This window comes from Rana temporaria, chromosome 6, assembly GCF_905171775.1.
Source record: "Rana temporaria chromosome 6, aRanTem1.1, whole genome shotgun sequence".
NCBI classification, from domain to species: Eukaryota; Metazoa; Chordata; class Amphibia; order Anura; family Ranidae; genus Rana; species Rana temporaria.
In genome coordinates this window covers 168,487,493-168,513,356 of record NC_053494.1, presented here as the reverse complement: position 1 = coordinate 168,513,356, position 25,864 = coordinate 168,487,493, and the positions used below count along the sequence as shown (strand labels likewise).

At 46.5% G+C, this 25,864-nt stretch overlaps 1 protein-coding gene across 1 annotated transcript in view; it reads left to right on the top strand.

Annotated features, from left to right (window-relative positions):
* MYO3B (myosin IIIB) overlaps positions 1-25,864 on the top strand; it is a 332,748-nt gene that overhangs the window by 241,190 nt on the left and 65,694 nt on the right. The window contains exon 26 of the mRNA XM_040358502.1: positions 25,361-25,464. Coding sequence (XP_040214436.1) covers positions 25,361-25,464 — 104 coding nt within the window. The remainder of the gene's footprint in view (positions 1-25,360; positions 25,465-25,864) is intronic.

The following is a 25,864-nucleotide window of genomic DNA, read 5'->3' as shown; positions in this document are numbered from 1 at the left end:
GGGAGTGGTCTGCACAGGGTCGCAAAGGTGAGCCGCCCTCAGCATCTCGGTCTCGGTGAGTACAGGTTCTGACACACTTTTTGAATGCAGAAGTTTTGATGTGTGCTTTCAGAAAGTGCACCACACCTGCAGGATATAATAGAAGTCTGTGGTAAAGCACAGCTAACCCAGGTAAGTTGCAGATGCACTGCGCTGCACACGCGGTACAGGTAAACCAGAGCAGCACATCGGTGTGAAAGCAGCCTTATTTGGAGCTCAGAACAGTAAGGGTTCATTTACATTTGCAGTTTGGGGGGTGGTAAAATCCCATAGTTAAGATGTGTTTTATCACCCCCTCCCCAACCACACCCCCTTTGGTTGCAGTGGCCAGAGGTGTACACATGTCTCAGCGGCAGCAGAAGTTATACGCCCTGTCCTGGTTGGTGGGAGTAGAACCTGCCAAGCATGATCCATTCAAGTTGATGAGGCCACTCTGCATGCAAGTGCCCTGCAACCTTGTGCAGTACAGAAAACTTTAACCCCTTGGACCCCGCAGAAGAATGCAGTTGCACGGCACTTGCAGAGTGTTCTCATTTATTTAAAGGGGCGCAATTGGCAGGTGGTAGCACCCACCAGAAGAAACAGGGGTTTTAATATTCTGCTGCAGCATGTGTACACCTCAGCAGCTAAAGGGGTTAGGGAGTGATGGGCGATAAAACCGTGACTCAACCACAGGGTCCCCCCCACCCCCCAATTTAAGTGTGAACAAACTTTAAGGGTGCTTCTGCTGAATGCAACTCAGGTCTCATTCACAAGTGCAGCAGGCACTGGTACTCCTCTTAAAAGCGATTTGAGTGTGTTTGACAGGTGTTGAGGAGGCGATATGTTACCTCCTCACACCCTGATTTAAACCCATGATTGCAAATCAATAGTACTTCAATTAGAGGTTTAAATCAGGTGTGAGGAGACGACTGTGCCCAGTGATCTTTGACTTCTCACATGTTGTTCAGGTAGATCTCTAACTATTTAAGTTTGTCTACCCTTGCAGTAGTCCCTGCTGAACCAGCCTAGATTCGATCCTTCTATGGTCGGCTTTAGGTCTACCGGGGGCAAGGTCCTTGTACAGGTTTCCCTTCTCTCATGATGTGTCCTCTTTGACCTTGGAATGTGATTTAAATAAAATAAAAAAGTTGCGAAAAAGTGGGCTTTTCTTCACAGGAAGTAGATTACTTTTTTGCCCTGAAAAGACAAAACTTGATTGTTTACAATGAGCGACAGCTCTACTTTTTCTCTTGTATAATGCCATGGTGCTGCAATTACAGCATATTCATGGTGACTGCCGTTCTGGTATTTTCTAGATATATACTGGGTCAATATTGGTAGGATGCAACAGTTACCCTATCCACACTGTGGGCCTGATCCACAAAGAGCAGCCGTAACTTAAATTTTCCTATTTAAGTTACACCGCCGCGAAATCTCTACCTAAGTGCCCAATCCACAAAGCACTTACCTAGAAATTTTGAGCGGTGTAACTTAAATCCGTCCGGCGCAAGGCGTTCGACGTACTGCGCATGCTCCCGACGCGATTTTCCCGACGTGCATTGCGCGAAATTACGTTACGCCGAGTTTTGTGAATCGCGCCGCAAAAAAAAAAAGGGATGCGGCGGGTCTACTTTTACATGGTGTACTAACTTTAAACCTTGTAAAAGCAGCCCTAATTTTGCGACGGCAAACTAATACTTACGGAGAAAAAACAAAGCTTAAAAGCTTTGTGGATCTCCGTAAGTGCTAATTTGCATACCCGACACGGCATTTCGACGAGAAATGCCCCCAGCGGCGGCCGAGGTACTGCATCCTAAGATCCGACAGTTTAAGTCCCTTACACATGTCGGATCTTCTCCCTATCTATGAGAAACTGATTCTGTGGATCAGTTCCATAGATAGAAACAGGGATACGCCGGCGTATCAGTAGATACGCCGGCGTATCCCTTTTGTGGATCAGGCCCTGTATATCTATCTAACAAATTCAATACTTAAATGTTACTTATGTATAAATTTCATTGTTTTAAAATGTTGCTAATTAATGTGTTTCAGTGCTGAGATCCAATTTAAAACAGTTTCCGATTTGTTCTTGCCTCTAGCACTAATCACATATAGTACAAAACTTTCTGCAGGGAGCCTCTGCTGGGTAGCACAATATAAAGAATTAAGATCAAAAGTAATGAGAACATAATCAAAATTGCATGCTATAGATAAATAAGAATATTAATACTATTTCCAAATTAAAATAAACTACATTTATATCCAAGCCGCTATATAAGGGATACACGATAATCTGGACCAATGTGGTTGTTTTGCAGGCTGGTCGGTAACTGTGCTGGATAATCTTTTGTTTGTGATACATGATAATCATTCAGTTTGAAAAGAAAAAACAGTTTGTTGATTAAAGTGGTTGTAAAGGCTAAAGATTTTTTACCTTAAAGTGGATGTAAACCCGATTCATGAAATCTGAGCTGGGCACATATATCCGCCCGTGTGAAAGAAGCCTGATACCCCATACACACGACCGGTTTTCCAGTCGGAAAACATTTTTCGATGAGAGCTTTTGGCCGGGAATCCCAACCGTGTGTATGCTCCATCTGACTTTTTCCCTACAGGGAAACTGCCGGAGAGCAGGGTCAGGAAAAATCCTAGCGGGAAAACCCTTCGTCTGTATGGAATTCCGATGGGAAAAAAGACACACATGCTCGGAAACAATTGGACTCATGCTCAGAATTATTGAACTTAATTTTCTTGGCTCGTCGTAGTCTTTTAAGTCACCGCGTTCTTGGCAGTCAAAATGTCACCGGACTTTTGTGTAACCGTGTGTATGCAAGGCAGGTTTGAGTGGAATTCGGTCTGGAAAACCATCGTTTTTTTTTCCCGACGGGAAAACCGCTCGTGTGTACGGGACATTACATGGAGGTTGGATTGTGCTTACATACCCAACTAATTGACCTTGCATGGAAAGACATTGTTCAGTCCTACAGCTTATTGCTTTATGTTAGCTTTTGCTTATGGTAGTTAGCTTATAATACTGGAAGTTGTGTTGTAGGTGATCAGACAAGGTGTACATTTTTGTATGGCTTCCTTTTCATGGGAATGTTTGTATGGCTTTCTTTTTTGCTGATATGGCAGTGATGAGCAGAGATAACCCGTGCCTTTTTGGGTGTTATGCTGTAAGTGGGATGTGCATATAGAATGAATAGGTAATGTCAGGGGAGGTGACTGTTTAATTTAGCTGTTGAAGCTGACATTCTAACATTCACCCTAATTGTAAGTATACACTTCATAACATACCTCCCAACATTTTGAGATGGGAATGAGGGACACCTACTAACAAACATATGTAGGCATAGGACACACCCCCTGCCACACTCCCTTAAAGGAGAATTAACCAAAAAAAGGTTAATTAAATCCACAAGGACTTTTATTTTACCACTACTATTCCTTTTATATTGGCTTTTAAAATTTACAAATGCAGCAATTTCGAATTGGGATGAAAAGTTTATATAGCGCTACCCCCGAAGGAGCCGCTGATTTGTTGTTGGGATAGGCATATTAAGTTACCTTGATGTGGTCTAGGGGTGCAGTTGGAGAACAAAGAAGTGAGCGAAGGTCCAGACAGTGAATAAAGGTTTTCCATTGCTTTATTTCCAGGGCAACACGGCCAACATCAACATCAAGTAGGAAGAAAAGGTTGATGAAGAGAAAGGGAGAACTTTGCAGTATCAGGCCTGCATATGAACCGAGCAGTCCTGCTCTCAGTAGTATCAAATTGTGGTTCGTCGCCACTCTAGCCAGAGTGGGTGAAGTGCCCCCGGACAGACCCCTCTCACAAGCCTGGCAGCCGAGGTGTCACTTTAGATTGCTGGGAGGAACAGGTCTCTCTCACAGGCCTGGCTCTAGGGCCTCTGCCACAGGCCTATTACTTTAAGCGAGCTAAATAGATGAATGGAGCAAATCCTCCCAGTAGGTTTTAGCATAGGTCACCGGATGACAGCAAAGCGTACCTGTCAGCATTCCAGTCACCAGATCCCCGATTGGTTCGTTCAAGCCCTGTTGGACAACCTGCCTCCGGGTTCCCCTCAAGCCGACCCCCCAATCAAACAGCACCCAGCCTGGGATCCTTTCAATAGAACTGGGGACCCAGTAAGTCACTGGAGTCCCCTTTTACCTCCGGATGAGGTTCTGTGTAGTCTGCAATTTTGGCCAGGTGGGCCACGCCGGCAGGGTCCATGGATGCGCGCACCCTGAAGGTGGCTGCCGCACCTGGAACCGGGACCCTGCAAAGGTTTTGGAGCACATGACACCTGTCACAGATATACTCTCCCCTAGCATGCCCCGCGAGGGAAAAACTCCTCTGATTGGCTGCTGGGGAAAACTTGCTCTGCCAGAACCCCTCTGGCGCCAACTGCCGGCCAGGGATGGCACTGCATCCCTGGAGCACAGACTGACCCAGTGGACATTTTCTGGAGCGACAGAAGTTCAAATTTAGCAAATTGCGAATGGGAGCAAAATAACTCTCCCTTTCCCCACTAACTTTAGCGTAGTGCCCATACTGAAAGTAAGGGGGAGCTACATTTAGCACCGGAAACACATTTTTAAAGATAAAAAGTGCATTTTATATACAACTATATAGATCAGACCAAAATGAGGGACAAATGAGGAGGAAAGAGGGATAGAGGGACATTACTCCAAATCAGGGACAGTCCCTCCAAATCAGGGACAGTCCCTCCAAATCAGGGACAGTTGAGAGTTCATAATATAAACACGTGCTTTCTATTAGTGTCATTTTAGGTAAACCCATGGTGGATTATGGTATAGAGAATTTAAAATGCATTATCAACAACCATGAGGGCTACAAAGTAAAAACTCCTGATCCTCACTCTTGTGTCTGTGCCTAATGACTGTTCTTATCTTTTTAATTGGGTATAAATTATATTATGGATGCTTACTTCATTGTCACTTTCATCTTAAAACAATTATTTATCCTTGTTAATGGTACATTAAATACTTTAGTAACACATAAAGAACTCATCTTTCAGCTGAAATCATGACATCATTTACAAACCAAAGTAATGCAGTTCAACAAGACTGGACTCTTCTCTAGTAGAATGTGGCACGTAATTATTAAAACCATATGATGGACTATTAGAAAAATTGTCGCCTTTACCTACAAAGTACAAGCATATAAATAAGGGGGGGGGGGGGGCTTTATTGACGCAGTCAATATAAAAAACACAATGGGCCAGATTCACAGACAACTTACGACAACGTTTCTGTTGATACGCGGCGTAAGTTCAAGGATGCGCCGTCGTATCTATGCACTGTATTCAGGAAACAAGATACACCTGAATTTTGCCAAGATACGACCAACGTAAGTCTGCTAGGCCGTCGTATCTTGGGTGCATATTTACGCTGGCCGCTAGGGGAGCTTCCGTTGATCTACGCGTTGAATATGTAAATGATCAAGCTAATACATTGTAGGGTAAATATATTACAACCATCCTAGCTGACTCGGACCACTTTAGAGAAAGTATAAAGTAGGGTTGTCCCGATACCGATACTAGTATCGGTATCGGGACCGATTCCGAGTATTTGCGGGAGTACTCGTACTCCCACAAATACCCCCGATGCCCAAATAGAATACTTCCCCCCCTCCCCCTCCGCCGCCGCCGTCGCCGTGACGCCGCATCCCGCCGGCATTCGCCGCATCCCCGCTGCCGCCGACTGTGTCATACGCCGGGAACATTACAGCTTTGAATAGCTGTAATGATTGGCGCCGCGCATAGACACTCCCCCTCGCTCGGGTGAACTGTTCAATCCCGAGCGAGGGGGAGTGTCTATACGCAGCGCCAATCATTACAGCGATTCAAAGCTGTAATGTTCCCGGCGTATGACACAGTCGGCGGCAGCGGGGATGCAGGTAAGTGGGACATGGATACATGGGGGGGAGACGCTGGATACATGGGGGGGAGACGCTGGATGGGGGGAGACGCTGGATACATGCGGGGGGAGACGCTGGATGGGGGGAGACGCTGGATACATGGGGGGGAGACGCTGGATGGGGGGAGACGCTGGATACATGGGGGGGAGACGCTGGATACATGGGGGGAGACGCTGGATACATGGGGGGAGACGCTGGATACATGGGGGGGAGACGCTGGATGGGGGGAGACGCTGGATACATGGGGGGGAGACGCTGGATACATGGGGGGAGACGCTGGATACATGGGGGGAGACGCTGGATGGGGGGAGACGCTGGATACATGGGGGGGGAGACGCTGGATACATGGGGGGAGACGCTGGATACATGGGGGGAGACGCTGGATGGGGGGAGACAATGGCTGCATGGGGGGAGACGCTGGATGGGAGGAGACGCTGGATACATGGGGGGGAGACGCTGGATGGGGGGAGACGCTGGATGGGGGGGGAGACAATGGCTGCATGGGGGGAGACAATGGCTGCATGGGGGGAGACAATGGCTGCATGGGGGGAGACATGGCTGGATGGGGGGTGACAATGGCTGGATGGGGGGTGACAATGGCTGGATGGGGGGGTGACAATGGCTGGATGGGGGGGTGACAATGGCTGCATGGGGGGAGACATGGCTGGATGGGGGGTGACAATGGCTGGATGGGGGGTGACAATGGCTGGGTGGGGGGGGTGACAATGGCTGCATGGGGGGAGACGCTGGATGGGGGGAGACAATGGCTGCATGGGGGGTGACAATGGCTGCATGAGGGGTGACAATGGCTGGATGGGGGGTGACAATGGCTGGATGGGGGGAGACAATGGCTGGATGGGGGGAGACAATGGCTGCATGGGGGGAGACGCTGGATGGGGGGAGACAATGGCTGGATGGGGGGTGACAATGGCTGCATGGGGGGTGACAATGGCTGCATGGGGGAATACATTGCTGGATGGGGGGTGACAATGGCTGGATGGGGGGATACATTGCTGCATGGGGGGAGACAATGGCTGCATGGGGGGTGACAATGGCTGCATGGGGGGAGACAATGGCTGCATGGGGGGAGACAATGGCTGCATATGTGGGGGGACATCGCTGCATTTGGGGACACATTTAAAAAAAAGTATCGGTATTCGGTATCGGCGACTACTTGAAAAAAAGTATCGGTACTCGTACTCGGTCCTAAAAAAGTGGTATCGGGACAACCCTAGTATAAAGATAAAGGGGCAGATTCACGTAGATCGTCACAAAATTGTGCGGGCGTAACGTATCTCATTTACGTTACGCCTCCGCAACTTACATGGGCAAGTGCTGTATTCTCAAAGCACTTGCTCCGTAAGTTGCGGCGGCGTAGCGTAAATCACCCGGCGGAATTCAAATTCGGCGTGTAGGGGGCTGTTACGGAACCATGAACCAGACGTACAACAAGAGATAAGTGAAAATAAGAAGGCTTTATTGAAAATCAAGCTGTAAAGCAAAAGTCCAACGGATGGTGAAACCAGAGGTCAGGAACCAGAAGGGTAGTCAGACGAAGCCAGGATCAGGAACCAGCAGGGAAGTCAGACGAAGCCAGGATCAGGAACCAGCAGGGAAGTCAGACAAGGCCAGGATCAGGAACCAGCAGAGAAGTCAGACGAAGCCAGGATCAGAACCAGAAGCAGCAGCAGTCTTAGAAGCATGTGCACACAGGAGGACCAAGCAAGGAACTGAAGTCACCGACCTCCTATATATGTGAGCCAGGTATCCAGCTCCTCCCAGTGGGTAGGAGGAGCCGCAGGGTGGGAGGCTACAAGAGACCTAGAAACCAAGATGGCCGCCAGCACATGTCAAACGAAGGAGACAGGAGAGAGGTAAGACCATGACAGTACCTCCCCCTCAAGGGCCCCTCCTCCGCGGTGCAAAAAACGGTTTCTGAGGGAAGCGTGCGTGGAAGGCTCGGAGCAAGGCAGGAGCATGGACATCTGCGGAGGGAACCCAGGAACGCTCCTCAGGACCATAACCACGCCAGTGGACCAAAAACTGCACCCGACCGCGGACCAGGCGTGAGTCCAGGATATTGCTCACCTCATACTCCTCGTGATTGCCCACTTGGACCGGACGAGGCCGAGGAACCGAGGAAGTGAAGCGATTGCACACCAGTGGCTTCAACAGGGAGACATGAAACACGTTGGAGATCCGCATGCCAGGTGGAAGCGCAAGGGCATAGGCTACCGGGTTTACCCTGCGAAGCACTCGGAAGGGACCAACAAAGCGAGGAGCCAGCTTGGGAGTGGGCACTCGAAGGTTGAGGTTGCGGGTGGACAACCATACACGGTCTCCGACCTGGTAGGAAGGAGCAGGCGCTCGTCTGCGATCAGCCTGGAGTTTCTGGCGCTGCGCAGAGACCTCAAGGAACCTCTGGATCTGTACCCAAGAAGCACGTAGAGCAGAAAGGTGATCCTCCACAGCCGGAATATCCTGGGGAGAGAATGCCTCCGGTAACACGGCAGGTTGGAACCCATAATTGGCCATGAAGGGAGACGTCCCAGAGGAAGAGTTCACAGCCGTGTTCCTGGCAAACTCAGCCCAAGGCAGGAGGTCAACCCAATTGTCCTGGTGATCGGAGACATAGCAACGAAGGAATTGCTCCAAGGCCTGATTGGATCGTTCTGCGGCCCCATTGGACTGAGGGTGGTAGGCCGAGGAGAAGGAGAGATGAATCCCCAACTGGGAGCAAAAGGCGCGCCAGAACCTGGACACAAACTGACTCCCCCGATCCGACACTATCTCTTTGGGCAAACCGTGCAACCGGAAGACCTCCCGGGCAAAAATCGTGGCCAACTCTTGTGCAGAGGGTAACTTCTTGAGAGGAACACAGTGGCACATTTTGGAAAACCGATCCACAATCATGAGAATGACCGTATGGCCTCGGGATGCAGGGAGGTCCACAATGAAATCCATCCCCAGGTGTGACCATGGGCGCTCCCCGGTGGCTATGGGTTGCAGCAGGCCCAACGGAAGGTGCCGAGGGGACTTACTTTGGGCACAAACGGAGCATGCCGCTACATATGCGGCGATGTCGGAACGTAGGGAAGGCCACCAGAACAGACGTGAAACAGCCCAGGACAGCTGATTCTTACCAGGATGCCCCGCGGTCTTGGAGTTATGGTAGGTTCGCAACAACGGAGTGCGCAACTCCTCAGGCACAAAACATCTGCCGTTGGGTGTCCCAGAGGGAGCACCAGACTGAGCCGCCAAAATCTGCTCACCAAGGGGAGAGGTCAGGCTGGTGCGAATGGCGGCCAGGATCTGATTCGGAGGTATGACCGAAGTCGGTATAGATTCCTCCCTGGACAGCTCGGAGTACTGCCGTGATAAGGCATCCGCCCTGATGTTCTTGGAACCAGGTAGGTAGGAGACCACGTAATTAAAACGTGACAAGAACAGAGCCCATCTGGCCTGACGTGGTGTCAATCTCTTGGCCTCAGAAAGGTAGGTCAGATTCTTGTGGTCCGTCAGGATGAGAACCGGAACCACCGAGCCCTCGAGCAAGTGCCTCCACTCTTTGAGAGCCTGCACTATGGCCAATAACTCCCTGTCACCAATCTGATAGTTGCACTCCGCGGGTGACAGTTTCCGGGAGTAAAACCCACAAGGAAGCAGCGGACCCTCTGGTGTCCTACGCTGAGACAGAAGGGCGCCTACTCCCGTCTCGGACGCGTCCACCTCGAGGACAAAGGGCAACCCAGGGTTGGGATGAGACAGAATCGGAGCTGACACAAAGGCGGATTTTAGGGCCTCAAAAGCCCGGATGGCCTCGAGCGGCCAGACCTGGGAATTACTGCCCTTCCTGGTCAGATCCGTGAGAGGCTTGGCCAGCATGGAGAAGTCCCTGATGAACTTCCGATAATAATTGGCGAAGCCCAAAAAACGCTGCAAGGAACGAAGACCACTGGGCTGAGGCCACTGTAAGACAGCCGAAACCTTCTCAGGATCCATGGAGAACCCCTCAGCGGAAATGATGTAACCTAGGAAGGTTACCTGGGATCGGTGAAATTCGCATTTCTCAAGCTTACCGAACAGCTTGTTCTCTCGTAACCGTTGCAACACTCGTTTGACATCCAGAATGTGGGCCTCCCTGGATTCAGAATATACCAAGATGTCATCCAAATAGACCACCACACACTGCTGCAACAGGTCACGGAAAACATCGTTGATGAATTCCTGAAAGACTGCGGGCGCATTGCACAACCCAAAGGGCATAACCAAGGATTCATAATGACCGGTCCTGGTGTTAAAGGCGGTCTTCCACTCATCGCCCGCCTTGATCCTTACCAGGTTATATGCCGCCCTCAGGTCGAGTTTGGTAAAGACCGTGGCCCCTTTAAGGCGATCGAACAGCTCGGAAATCAAGGGTATCGGGTAAGCGTTCTTGATCGTGATGCGATTGAGACCCCTGTAATCGATGCAAGGCCTCAACTCACCGCCCTTCTTTTTCACAAAGAAAAATCCAGCCCCTGCCGGGGACGAGGATTTGCGAATGTGACCACGGGACAGCGCCTCCATCACGTACTCCTCCATGGCCTCATTCTCCGCAACCGACAGTGGATAGACCTTGCCGCGAGGAGGAACGGCACCAGGTTGTAACTCAATGGCACAATCATATGGGCGGTGCGGAGGTAGGGCAACTGCGCGTACCTTATCGAATACATCCCGGTACTCCTCGTATTCAGGAGGCAACAGAGAGTCCGAGGAAGTACACAGCAACTTGACAGGCCCATGGATGCACTTAGCCCCACACTGTGGTGACCATGAGAGGATCTCGGCCGATCTCCAGTCAAAAGTCGGATTATGCTTCTGGAGCCAGGGGTACCCCAAGACCACCGAGTAGTGTGGAGACGAAATAACTTGGAAGCAGACCGACTCTCTGTGAGCGGCACCAATGGCTACCCCCACTGGAAGGGTCTCATGAGTCACGTGTGACGGTTGGAGGGGTCTGCCGTCTATCGCCTCTAGAGCCAGCGGGGAACCTCGAGCCTGTAGAGGAATGGAATTGGCGGCAGCGAACTCACTATCAATGAAAAAACCACCAGCACCAGAGTCCACCAACGCCTGGGTCGTCACCGAGCCCCCGACCCAGGAGAGGACAACAGTGATCAGTGGTTTATCAACACGGGAAACCGGGGACGAGGAGACTCCACCCAAGATCTGCCCCCGACAGGATCTCAGGTGCGAGCGTTTCCCGGACGGTTCGGACATGCCAACCGAAAATGCCCATCGAGACCACAGTACATGCATCGGCCCTCGCGTCTCCGGAGTACCCTCTCCCCCTCGGACAAGCGAGCAAACCCCAGCTGCGAGGGTTCACCCCCAGACAAGTCAACACCAGGAGGCGTGGGAGGAGAGGGAGGCACGGGTGGGACAGCAAACGTAGGCGCCAAACTGTTAGGAGGCCTCCGCAGGCTCACCTTAAAGGAAGGTCTCTCCCTGAGTCTGGTGTCAATCAAAATCAGGAAAGAAATAAGAGCCTCGAGCTCCACTGGTAGGTCCTTAGCTGCAACCTCATCCTTCAAGGCATCCGAGAGACCATGAGAGAAAGCAGCGACCAGGGCCTCATTATTCCAACCTACCTCTGCTGCCAGGGTACGAAACTCAATGGCGTATTCGGCTACGGATCGTGAACCCTGTCTGACGGACATAAGGAGCTTCGCAGCAGAGGCGGCGCGAGCCGGCACATCGAATACCTTCCGAAGAGAAGCAACAAAACCGGAAAACTCGGCAACCACCGGATTGTTGTTCTCCCATAAAGGACTGGCCCAGGCCAAGGCCTTGTCCGAGAGCAGCGAGATCAAGAACCCCACCTTTGATCTCTCAGTGGGAAAGGCATGTGGCAGCAACTCAAAATAAATGCCCACTTGGTTAAGGAAACCTCGGCACTGAGTTGGCTCTCCCCCAAATCGCTGTGGAAGGGGGGCAGAACCGGACATACCCCGAAACACCGCAGGCGCAACAACAGGTGTCGAGGTAGACTCTGGCGCAACAGTCGGATCGGCCGTAGGAGCGGGCCCAGGAGCGACGACCGACCCATCGGCAACGGGAGCGAAATGAACCGTGCATTCAAGCAGGGTTTGCAACGCCACGGCGAACTGACCCAACAGGGACTCCAGCTGATCAAGTCTGGCAACCAGCGTGGGTAGCGAGGATGGCTCTGTACCGTCAAAATTCATGGCTTGGTCCTAATGTTACGGAACCATGAACCAGACGTACAACAAGAGATAAGTGAAAATAAGAAGGCTTTATTGAAAATCAAGCTGTAAAGCAAAAGTCCAACGGATGGTGAAACCAGAGGTCAGGAACCAGAAGGGTAGTCAGACGAAGCCAGGATCAGGAACCAGCAGGGAAGTCAGACGAAGCCAGGATCAGGAACCAGCAGGGAAGTCAGACAAGGCCAGGATCAGGAACCAGCAGAGAAGTCAGACGAAGCCAGGATCAGAACCAGAAGCAGCAGCAGTCTTAGAAGCATGTGCACACAGGAGGACCAAGCAAGGAACTGAAGTCACGACCTCCTATATATGTGAGCCAGGTATCCAGCTCCTCCCAGTGGGAAGGAGGAGCCGCAGGGTGGGAGGCTACAAGAGACCTAGAAACCAAGATGGCCGCCAGCACATGTCAAACGAAGGAGACAGGAGAGAGATAAGACCATGACAGGGGCGTGTATCATTTAAATGAAGCGCGTCCCCGCGCCGAACGAACGGCGCATGCGCCGTCCGTAAAATATCCCAGTGTGCATTGCTCCAAAAGACGTCGCAAGTACGTCATTGGTTTCGACGTGAACGTAAATGACGTCCAGCCTCATTCACGGACGACTTACGCAAATGACGTAACTTTTTTAAAATTTCGACGGGGGAACGACGGCCATACTTAACATTGGCTGCGCCTCATATAGCAGGGGAAACTATACGCCGGGAAAAGCCTAACGTAAACATCGTAACTTTACTGCGTCGGCCGCGCGTACGTTCAGGAATTCGCGTATCTAGCTAATTTGCATACTCAACGCGGATTTCAACAGAAGCGCCACCTAGCGGGCCAAAAAAAAATGCACTTAAGATCCGATGGCTTAAGAGACTTACGCCTGTCGGATCTAATGGATATCTATGCGTAACTGATTCTAAGAATCAGTCGCATAGATACGACTGCTCAACGCAGAGATACAACGGCGTATCTGGAGATACGCCGTCATATCTCGGTTGAGAATCTGGGCAAAAATCTGTATATCTAAACCATCCAATGAAGATGAGATATATCCAATAATCCCTACGCGTTTCGTGGATTTATTCCACTCCACTCTATTACGAGTATATCTGTCTCTGCTTTCAATTTCACAATGTGGCTTTGCCTCCCTCTAACTTTTCTTTCATCTGTATCTCTAGATTGTCCTTGGTGGAGCTTTCCATTCACTTTTATCCACGATTTTACAAAAGTACAATCACTCACTCAACAAATATATCAAGTAAAAAATAATGTTGTATAAAGCAATCTGGCCAAGGTGCCTGACAAAAATGAATACTAGCCAAAGGAAGGAGAATGCTTCTCCCCTAGGGTACTTACATATGAGCTAAATATGAGGTGGTGAGATTGCAGCAAAAGTGCCACTCCAGGCGTCTGCCATGGGAGCTGAGGTACTGGGACTCAACGAGTGGAGCAGGAGCATGAAAGGAACCTCCACAGGAAAGAAATGTCCAGAGGTGATGTGTATAGGCTCCAATACTATAATTTAGGAAAAAATGAATACATTTAATTAAGTGAGTGATTGTACTTTAGGGGGTCTTCCAGATTATGATAAGCCCCCCGCCCGCAGACCCCCACAACCACTGGGCAAGGGTTGTGGGAATGAGGCCCTTGTCCCCATCAACATGGGGACATCCTCCCCATGTTGAGGGCATGTGGCCTGGTGCGGTTCAGGAGAGGGGGGTGGCCGCACTCTGTCCCCCCCTCTTTTCTGCGGCCGGCCAGGTTAATGTGCTCGGATAAGGGTCTGGTGTGTATTTTTAGGGGGAATCCACGCCATTTTTTTTTTATTTGGGGTGGAGTTCCCCTTAAAATCCACACCAGACCTGAAGGGCCTGGTATGGATATTTGTGGGGAACCCTACGTAATTTTTTTTTTTTTACGCGGGGTTCCCCTTAATATCCATTCCAGACCTGAAGGGCCTGGTAATTTAATTTGGGGGACCCCCACACATTTTTTTTTTTCCTTTATGAATAAATCATCTCTGTAATTGAAAGAGCCGACAATTCATTAGAGCCGCAAAGCCGGTTTTAAATGGCTTTTTTTCTTTCAGAAATGACACTTTGTGCAGGGACAGTTCTATGTACGGGAAACATGCGCTTTTTCACATGCTGACTTTACACCCCCCTAGGTACGAAATTTAAAGTAATATTACACTTTTATTGTTGACGAGTGGAGGGGAGAAGGAAGTGTCCTCTGCCCAAACAGCTACAGCTGTAGAGAGGAGCTGCAATCACCAATCTCCCCATGGTCAGCCAGAGTGGAAAACATGCCAGCATCAAGACACCGGCCAGAGTCATGTGCACGGCATGTGGGCGTGGCGTAGATGAAAATCAAGGCACACCAGCCCAATCCCCCACAACAAGAGTAGGTGAAGGGGGAAAGGGAGGGCAAGCCGCGTGCATCACAGTTCCCAGACAACAGAAGCAGCCCAGTTGATGCAAATCACCTGGAACTGCATAAACTAACCACAAAGCAAATAAATGTATTGGGCATGTAATCAAATCTACATTAAGATGGAACAATCCCCATATATACTGTATTTAAGTAGCCAAGTCAAAATGAGGTCCATCATGAGCTAGGAAATAATATTGGTCACAGATAATCATGGTCAAATAACATACCTCCATCCCTAACAATCCGTATACAAAAAGGTGGGGGAAGGGGGTAAGGGAACTTGGTGGGACTTTATATGAAATTTATGTGAATACGTCTCCATCCCTGATTCAGTAAAAACAAAGGAGAACTAAGTTGGGACTTTATATGAGGTATTTGCGGCAGTCAATATAAAAGACACAATGTTTATTGCTGAAAAATAATTGCATAACGTAAAAAAATTCAATCAAAGGTTTGTGTCTATAATGACAACATGTAAGAAACATGTAGGTGGATTCAAGTATCCCGCCGCATCTTTGCGGCGGCGTAGCGTATCGTATTTACACTACGCCGCCGTAAGTTAGCTAGGCAAGTACTGTATTCACAAAGTACTTGCCTGCTAAGTTACGGCGGCGTAGCGTGAATAGGCCGGCGTAAGCGCGCCAAATTCAAATGAGGATGTGGGGGGCGTGTTTTATGTAGATTAACTGTGACCTGACGTGATTGACGTTTTTTACGAACGGCGCATGCGCCGTCCGTGTACATATCCCAGTGTGCATTACGGCAAAGTACGCCGCAAGGACGTATTGGTTTCGACGTGGACGTAAATTACGTCCAGCCCTATTCACGGACGACTTACGCAAACGTCGTAAAATTCTCAAATTTCGACGCGGGAACGACGGCCATACTTAACATTACTAGTCCAGCTATTTGATGGAATAACTTTACGCCTAAAAATACCTTACGTAAACGGCGTATCTTTACTGCGACGGGCACGCGTACGTTCGTGAATAGGCGTATCTAGTGATTTACATATTCTACGCCGAGCGCAATGGAAGCGCCACCTAGCGGCCAGCCTAAATATTGCACCCTAAGATACGACGGCGCAAGCCGTCGTATCTTAGATAGGTTTAAGTGTATCTCAGTTTGAGAATACACTTAAACTTAGGTCGGCGCAGATTCCGAGTTAGGTCGGCGTATCTACTGATACGAGAGGCCTAATTCTATCTGAATCCAGCTAATAATATGTAGAAAACTAGCAACAACAATAGATGATACATTGTACAGGCATACCCCACTTTTAAGTACACAATGGGGTTTATTTACTAAAGCTGGAAAGTGCAAAATCAGGCTCACTTCTGCATAGAAACCAATGAGCTTCTAACACAAGCTTGTTCAATTAAGCCTTGTAATAAAAACTGGAAGCTCATTGGTTTCTATGCAGAAGTGAGCCTTATTTTGCACTTTCCAGCTTTAGTAAATAAACCCCATTGTGTACTTAAAAGTGGGGTATGCCTATATAATAAACATATGGCCGCTGCATCAAGCTAATACATTGTAGGGTAAATATATTACAGCTATCCTAGCTGACACAGACTACCTCAGAGACTGTATAAAGATAAAATCTGTATATAAAAAACTGGTCTAAACCATCCAATGAAGATGAGATGTATCCAATAAGACCTACGCGTTTCGTGGATTTATTTCCCTCTTCCATTCTGCTCTATTACGAATATATTTGTCTCTGCTTTCAATTTCACCATGTGGCTTTGCTGCCCTCTAACTTTTCTTTCACCTGTATCTTTAGCTTGTCCTTGGCGGTGGTTTCCATTCACCTTTATCTACAATTTTACTAAAGTACAATCACTCAATTACATTTTTTTTTTTTTTTTTTTTATTTATAGTATTTGAGCCTACACACATCACCTCTGGACATTTCTTTCCTGTGGAGGTTCCTTTCAGGTTGACATTACAGGTGATTGGATGGTGGCAAAGCTTTGGTGATACCCCCCCCCCCCCTCCGCTAAGTGTATCCCTATAAGCCTAGCCGACTCTGTGAGACCTTAATTTTTTGCTAGTGTCCTATAGAGCATTTATGAAGAAAATTCTGTGCTCACTAGTTCCTATTTACATTGACCTCTGTAATCAATTCTTCAATCAACCTCTTCACTGCCTTCTACTACAACAGTAGAAGCAGTGCATCTGGATTGGTACAACCTAGGTAAATCCCTAGGTAAAACTGTACCTGGAACCCATACTGTAGGGATGGCCTTCAATGTTTGCAATGTTGTTAATGCACTGGAATCTTTCTTGAGCTCTCACCTTGGAAACTAGTTCAATGTGTGTAGTAAGCACAGGATACAATACAGGTCCGTGGCCCATTGCTATGGTTCATAAACCCAGAAGACCCCTCCCAGGGTATGCCCACCGTGACTGGGATTATGTGTTGCCAATAACATCCAATTAAATGTTGTCTTACCTGAAAGAGAAGATTAAATTTGGCATATGCTAATAAATGTATCTGTTGGTGGTAACCAATTTAATTTTTAGGTTCCTAAATCTGGCTCTTCTTGATGTCCAATGTGTCATAAGGAAACCTAATGACACAGAAGGATATTGTTTTTTAATCAATGGATCAAGTCCAGTCCAGAACACTATCGATGGTTGCTGGTTGCCGGTAAATATATCAGAGTATGCATGTGGAGTGGGGGGGATACAGAGGGGGGGAGTACTGTAGTCTAGGAGGAAAAACCGACATCCCTGCTTGGGATATCAGTTCAGCAAATGCACTGTGCTGTCAGACTTCTCCATTCACACTTGGATAGGTGTGACTTGGATGTGACTTGTTCTCCCTCTACAAAGGCTCACTGTTGCTTGTAAATCATTCAGGTATGACTTTCATGCAACTTTTGAGGGTTAACATTAAAGTCTATAGCCCTCAAGTTGCATGAAAGTTGGACCAAAGTAGTGCATGAACTACTTTGAAGTCGCTATGACTTTAAGTCACACATATATGAATGGTTATCATTGAAAAACATGGGGTATGACTCGTCATGCAACTTTGATGTCCAAAGTCGTATTAAAAGTCGCACAAATGTGAATGGAACTGGAATACTGGAAAGTATTTTTCTTTACTTGCATCATTATGAATGGAAAACTTGTACTCGGGGAAATGCTCCCGATGCCTCAGCCGATACTTGAGCGGGCAGGCAGGGGAGTTGCAAATCTTCTCTCCCCCATGGTCAGTGTTGTCTTCCCCCCGTCCGTCCGTGCCATTCTCTCTCCTCCCCTTCCCCTGTCCGTCCGGTTCTCTCTCCCGCCCCCCCCCCGTCCGTCCCTGCAGTCTCTCTCCATCCATCCCGTCCGTGCCGCTCTCCACCCTCAATCTGTCAGGGGGGAGAGCGGAGGTAGGAGCCGCTAAGCCTGGCTCCTACCTTTTCTGAATGAACAGAGTCGGTGATTACCGACTCTGTCCATTCATATAACTGAGCATCGTAACCTCCTGTGTTTACGATGCTTCAGTTTATGAATGGAGGAGCTTCCCTCCATTCATTTCAGCTGAAGCTGCTGAGAAAGGGACTGGGGAATCTGTTTCCCTAGTCCCTTTCTCTGTCTTAAAGGGGAGATGCCAGAGGTCTGTTAAGACCCCTGAAATCTCACCAAAGCCCCCCAACAGGGCTGATTAAAATTAAAATAAAAAATTGCAATAAATATTAAAAAATAAATAAAATGTAAAAAAATTAATAAAAAAAAAACACACTGACAATTCACCCCCCACCCCCCCCCTAAAAAAATAAATAAATTAAAATCACTGTAAAAAAAAAAACATAGTAAAAAAAAATAGTAAAAAAAAAAAAATACTGCCACTGTCACATGACATTAAAAAAAGTATCGGTATTCGGTATCGGCGAGTACTTGAAAAAAAGTATCGGTACTTGTACTCGGTCTCAAAAAAGTGGTATCGGGACAACCCTAGTTTAAAGTGCTGTTCTGCCCGAAAAAAAAAATTAAAAGCCAGCAGCTACACAGCTGGCTTTTAATAGGACAATTACCTGTCCTGGAGTCCATTGATGTCGGCACCCGCAGCTGATGTTTCCATCAGCTGTCGCGTGCTGCCGCTGCTATTGCGGGTAAGGAAACCCGCCAGTGTAGCCTTTCGGCTTCACACCGGGAACCCTACTGCGCATGCATGAGGCCACGCTCCTCTCTCCTATTGGCCCGGCGGCCGAGGGAGGAGAAGAGAGCCCTGCAGTGACGTCACAGTCCACAGCACGAACTCCCGCAAGTGGGAAAGGATACCTGTCAAAGATAGTTATCCTGTCCCCTCTCCCGCCCGAAAGGTGACAATTGTGGCACCGGAGGGGGGGGTCCGATGAGCGGAAGTTCAACTTTTGGATGGAATTCCGCTTTAATTTTGCCTAAACATACACGTTAATATTGAAAAAAATAACAGCATGGCGATCTTCACAAGCAGTAGATGCCTACAATTCACCTGAATCAACTGTTCCAAGTATGTCAGTATTACGTTCCTGCAATGTTTATAATACATGCTTATTGAAGTTATATTTACATTCCGACTCCGCTGCCCCTCCCGTGGGCCCAGAAAAGATTTACATAACAAATATATGATTTTAAATATTTATTACAAGTAATCAATGGACATAATTGATGCAATCAATACAAGATAATTAAATAATTCATACAAAATACAGAGCATATAAGTAAAATTCACATGATATATGTACAGATAATAGACAATGATATTATTAAAAATTCATAATTTGGGCAAGCATGTCTCGGCACTCATATATGGAAACTTAGCACGTTTCATGACGTTGTAGCCAATCATCAGGAGAAAAATGCATGGTAAATGGTGAAAAGTCAAATAAATATCCATCAATTTATCATGCCCTCTAAAAGGAAGGGTAAAAAAAAAAATCTAAATCACTTACACATGCCCAACTTCTATGATGTAATTGGGCAGTGGCCTGGGATGAGCTGTCTCACCCGGAGTTGAGGCGGAAGACCCCCCCCAAACAAAATGGAGTAGGGACTAAAGGGAGCAGCAGCCAAGGAGCATGCCAGATCAGCCACGACATAGTCCCAAGGTGTACTATGTGTGCACACTTAACTTATACCCACTCTGTGAAGAAAAATATAAGAATGGGTAAAAAAACTAAAGTAAAACCATGGAACTTTATAGGTGATATTAGGGTTTAATAGACCCTGCTGTTAAATAGAAATTATGATTTATACTGTACTTTATGTGAAATTATTACATTTGGGTGTAAAAGAAAATTAAGTAAAAAAAAAAATAACTAAGAGCATGACGTCAGCGCTTAGCGGGAAAGGTAAAAATAAAAAACAGCAGCTGGCACTAAAAGGTTGATATGTTAAAAAAAATAAGAAATCTTCCCAGTATAAAGTAAACAGCAGTGTAGCACTTCCAAAATGTGCATAACTGCCAAAAAAATATGATATAAAAAATATATATGTGAACTCAGGAACAAGTAATAAAGTAAATAACTAAATAAATGGATACCGTCCATTTAAATGACATAAATATTGTGTATGAGTTTATAAGTGAAACTCTGTTCATCAATAGATCATAATTCAAGTCTGTTAAAAAGGCTGTAAACAGAAGTAAAAGTGATTCCAAAAAAATTTGAATTGTGAGTGTGTCTTCTTCAAACAAATAAGGGATGATTCGGATCCTCTTATTTCCACAGTGGTAATCACCAGCACACCACACTCACTAGAAAACGTGGCTGCTTAGCTTATAGGCAGCACATAGGCATTTTGTTATCTCCCAAGAAAGGAATAGGTCACAACTTCTTTTCTAGTTCAGGGTCCCTTTAAGGAGAGTAACCCTCCGGTAATGGCATCATTCAAATTGTCACTTTCCAGGGCCAGCAAGTTTAATGTGCAGCTGTGTGGAAGAAGTGCTCGCCACAGGAGCCAAATGTGATCATATAGTGTAGCAATTTATTTGAGGGTGCGCTACAGTGTGAAATCCATTGGGTGGAGCCAAGAGTGACGTCACGCTGTCGCATAGTCTGTATATTTATGAGTTTTGTCTCTTGCTAATTATAAATACAGGCATACCCCACTTTTAAGTACACAATGGGACCAGAGCATGTATGTAAAACGAAAATGTACTTAAAGTGAAACAATACCTTTTTTCACTTCTAGGGGGTCAGGGGCTGTAGTGGGGGTGTCAAGATCTGTAGTTGAGGTCCCAGGGGCTGTAATGGGGGTGTCGTGGGCACACTGGAACAGGGTGGGGTATGATCTCGGAGCTTCAGCTCCTTCTACTGTAGCTGCAAAATGTCTGTACAGTACTTGTAAGGCACTTAACATACACTCGCGGGTATGTCCTTACTCGCGAGTGTATGTAAAGTGAGTGTACTTAAAGCGGGGTATGCCTGTACATGTTTGTATATGGGGCCCTCTAACCAAAAACAACGGCAATGTCCAGAATGTCTTCACCGGCAGTTGGAGCTCATTAGATTATATCCAAATATGGCACAGAGATTTCATGACAAGCAAGACAGCTTAAACAGGCTAGTGATATTCCTTGAAGTAGTTTATGGTAATGATGTCTATGTACAGTGTCTTATGTAATGCAGTAAAGTGTTTCCATGAGCGAGGTGTCTGTACACAGTGCTCAAGCAAGATACCCACATATGGATTGCAACCGCTGGGTGACTGCCCTCTAACCAACAACAGGACTGGATAGAAGCCTCTGGAACAGCGACTCTGGATGGGATTTCCTTCGGAAAGAGGAACAGCGATGACCCATCAGCTGCAGGATACAGGCGGTCTTTGGGTCCGTATGCTGAGTTGATGCCGTGTGGATGTCTGAAGAACAGCCAGCAGAGTGGGGCCCTACGGGGGCCAGGTTGCAGTTATTCGATCACCATGTGATAGGCTGCAGCCCTCTCTCTCAGCAACTGAGATGTGTGCACGCGGTGAGGCCTGGGAAGAAGAGACCACGGGGCAGATTCACTGACAATTTTTATAGTTCCTCCCAGAGGTCCCCTCTTGTTGCGCAGGGGTATCTGAGATGTGTAGTCCAGGGGTAATATCACAACATCCGAATGGCTGATCCAAAGACTACTGGTCCCACAATCCTCCCTGTTTGGCTCAAAGATATGATAACAGTTACTGGAGTCAACCACTAGAGGGACATTGGAATAGCTGGAGAATGACTGTGGGGTAGTCTATATAACTGTAGTCCGCTGTCGCTACATAATTTACTGATAAATGGTATTTATGACAGAACCCACTGTCACTGTGTGTTTTGGAAGGGGCTGTGGGCTGGCCTCCTACCCATAGACTATGGTCCAGCAGAGAACGGGAGATTTGGAGGGCTATTTGCCATCTCCCACCACCCGGAGAAGATGCCACCTCCAGACATTTGTGTCTGCGATCACCGGTTCATCGGAACCGGGTGAACACAGTATCTGTGGCTGGGGTCGTGGCGTCGCTTCCGGCTACCTAAACCTATTGGCCCGGCTGGGCTAAATATATACTTGTATTTCACAAACAATGTACTTTTAGCTGATAAAGGCATATACAAAATGGCATTGAGATAATGTAATGTAATGCTACATCCCTTCTCCCCTCCCCCTCTTGTTGCTGTGTTTAATTTTGTTGGGTCATGGTACGTAGACAAATGTCTGGAGACACCTCCCAACAGGGGATGTGTAAGGAGGGGCTGCCTGCTTATCATAATCCTTTTTATGTGTTTTAACTGTAGTTGTTTGAATATACAAGTGTCGAGTTTCCATTGGTTCTTCCTTGTCCCCCTACCCCCTCTATGACAAGGCTATTGGGAAATGTCCCTAACTGTGTTTAAAAGTGTATGTTTGGCACTTAATAGTTTATGCTCTGCATGTTTAACCCTCAACACCTGTGTGGCTTGTCTCATGATTGGGGGGTTAAGGGCTGGTTATGGCGAGTCTGCAGGCTGCGGGTGCGCTTGGAAGACAGGAGACACAGGTCTGGCGGAGGTTCCCATACGGGGTATCTGAGATCCGTCACAGTAATATATTGTCTTGTGTGCACTAATATTAAAGTGAGGCCTCATACGCACGACCGTTTTCCTCGACAGAATCCATCAAGAAACTTGGTGGCAGAGCTTTTTTGCCGAGGAAAACGGTCATGTGTATGTTTTTCATTGAGAAAACTGTCGTGGAACTCGACGAGAAAAAAAGAGAACAAGTTCTCTTTTTCCTCGTCGGGAGTCTCAATTTCCTTGTCGTGTTTCTCGTCGGGCTGGTTTACCATGAGAAACACGATCGTGTGTATGCTAAGAAACCCGCGCATTCTCAGAATAAAGTATGAGACGGGAGCGCACCTTTGGTAAAAGTAGCGTTTGTAATGGAGATAGCACATTTGTCACGCTGTAACAGACTGAAAAGTGCAAATCGTCTCTTAGAAAACTTTTACTTAACACGCAATAACATGAGATTAGCAAAAAACAGCCCCAAGGGTTGTGCCAGTGGAATTGAACTTCCCCTGCCGTCGTATGTGTTGTTCGTCACCGCGTTTGAGAACGACGAGATTTGGTCTTGACAGTGTGTACGCAAAGAAAGCTTGTCAAGTTTCTTGACAAGCCTAACAAGGAACTCGTCAAGGAAAACGATGTTTCATTTACGACGAGTTCCTCGGTCGTGTGTACGAGGCCTAAATTTATTTTTTACAGCAAATGTGGGTTTGATAAACCTGTGCTAACAACCATATTTTTCTCCAGGGTCTCTGCTTTCAGAAAAGATATTGGGGTTGATTTACTAAAGACAAATAGACTGTGCAAAGTGTAGTTGCTCCAGAGCTTTGTAAATAAGGCAAAGCTTCACTTTGTGAAGAATACCCAATCACATGCAAGGAAAATTTAAAGAAAACTGCATTTTTTTCTTGCACATGATTGGATGATGGAAGTCAGCAGAGCTTCTGCTCATTTACTAAGCTCTGGAGCAACTGCTCTTGCAAAGTGCACAGTCTATTTGACTTTAGTAAATTAACCCCCTACTGTTTGGAGATATTATTTAATCTTCAGGCTTAAATTGTGCATTTTATAGGGTGCAAAAAAAAGAAAAAAATACTCTGGTAGATAGGTAGTTAAGTTAGATTTTTGCAAAAGATTTTAAGTTAAATTAACCTAAATCTGTCCATGGATCTTTGCCAATACTTTTGACTGATGGTAACCTTAGCTTCTATATAATTATGTTTTTCTGTTTCTCTAGCCCAGGTCCATTTTAAAATAACTCCAATTTCTGGAAGTAGCAGTACAGTGTATGTCATGCAAACATATTGTTTTATTTTGAAATATTGTTCTGTAACTGGCTCTTATTGTGTAAATAAATGATTAGCGCTAAAGTTCAAACATACATTTAAATGATGCTGACACCATGTGTCGTATTACCAATTAAACTAGCAAGTGATATAGAATACAGATGTGTAAAGTCAAATATAAATAAATAAATATTAATATAAAGAAATAAAGAAATATAAGTGACATATGCAAAAATACTCCTCTTTCAAACAGTGATTAAAAACATAAATGTGAACCAATTCTGTATGTAACACCTCTGTAATAAAGTGCAAAACGTGAACTGTTGCTCTTTCTTCTTTTGCTGGGCTCGGGTTGGAGCGATCCCCCGCCGCCCTCCTCCCCCCCATTCCAGTTACCTATTCTAGGATACTGGATTGCGGAGCATGGTGGACCATCCGTTTGGACACTCCACAGATATAAGGAGATAGTCATTCAACCTATGTGCCTAATTAAAAGATCCGGGAGGTGAGAGTTTTGGAAGACAGGTGGAGGAGCACCAGCATGGTTCAATATTACAACTAAACCAGGGGAGGATCTGAAATTTGGACTGTCAGGAGGTCTTAGGCCTCGTACACACGGCCGAGTTTCTCGGCAAAAACCAGCAAGAAGCTTGCTGTTTTTTTTTTTTTTTTGCCGAGGAAACCGGTTGTGTGTACACTTTTCAACGAGGAAACCGCTGAGGATCTCGACGGGCCAAAAAGAAAGCATGTCTTCTTTTTCCTCTACGGCAATGGGAAAATTTGGCTCGCCGAGATTCTCGGCGGCTTCACAAGGAACTCGACGAGCAAAACGATGTGTTTCGCCCATCGAGTTCCTCGGACGTGTGTACGAGGCTTTAGAGCCTCTTATCCATGGGAACTATCACATCACCTATCTATATAATTCTTTGCATTATTGAACCATTTCCATCACGGACACTTATGGTTTAGCAATCACGTTTTGCACTTTATTACAGAGGTGTTACATACAGCATTGGCTCACATTTATGTTTTTAATCATTGTTTGAAACAGGAGTATTTTTGCATATGTCACTTATATTTATTTATTTATTTATATTAATATGTATTTATTTATATTTGACTTTACACATCTGTATTCTATATCACTTGCTAGTTTAATTGGTAATACGACACATGGTGTCAGCATCATTTATATGTATGTTTGAACTTTAGCGCTAATCATTTATTTACACATTTCTATTTTATGTTCGGTGAACGTCACGAGATTCAGCAGCTTTAGTATTTTTCTGTTCTTCCACACATTGATTTATATACTCACAGTAGCGCGAGAGATTTACAACTGGCTCTTATTACCTGTAACAATTGAAGACAACAAATATTCTTGAAATATAATTTCCTCTGAATGATGAAGCCATTATTCTGTGACAGGTTCAGAAATGTTTATTGAGAAGAAGTTGAGGACAAGAAGACGCTGTCAACAGCCCAAAACTCTGAACAGCCCGGAGGACAGCATGTACTATAACCACATTAATGTGAGTCCAATCCAGCTGTGGAGAAATTAAGAAATGTGTGTCTCTGCAGCAGATGTATTTATTTGTATAGCTACACCTTTTTAACTACACATTGTTCTATAAGATCCTAATTATTAATTGCCCGGTTTTATTAAAACTGAACTCCAGCTAAATAGTTATCTACCTAGTTGAAGTACCTAATGGTGGGAATTTACTTAAAAGAATGAAAGATAGAAGCTGATAGATACGCGGCTGCCCCGAATTCTGGCTGCTCCGGGCTTAGTAAATCCCCCCAATGTGTTATGATATATGATAGCAGATTTGCTTTTCATTTTGTCCAGTCAGTTCTGCATTTTACACAGACCTGCCAGACAGCATAGCCAGGTTAGTACCTTGTCTTTTTTCTAATGTAGTTACCAGT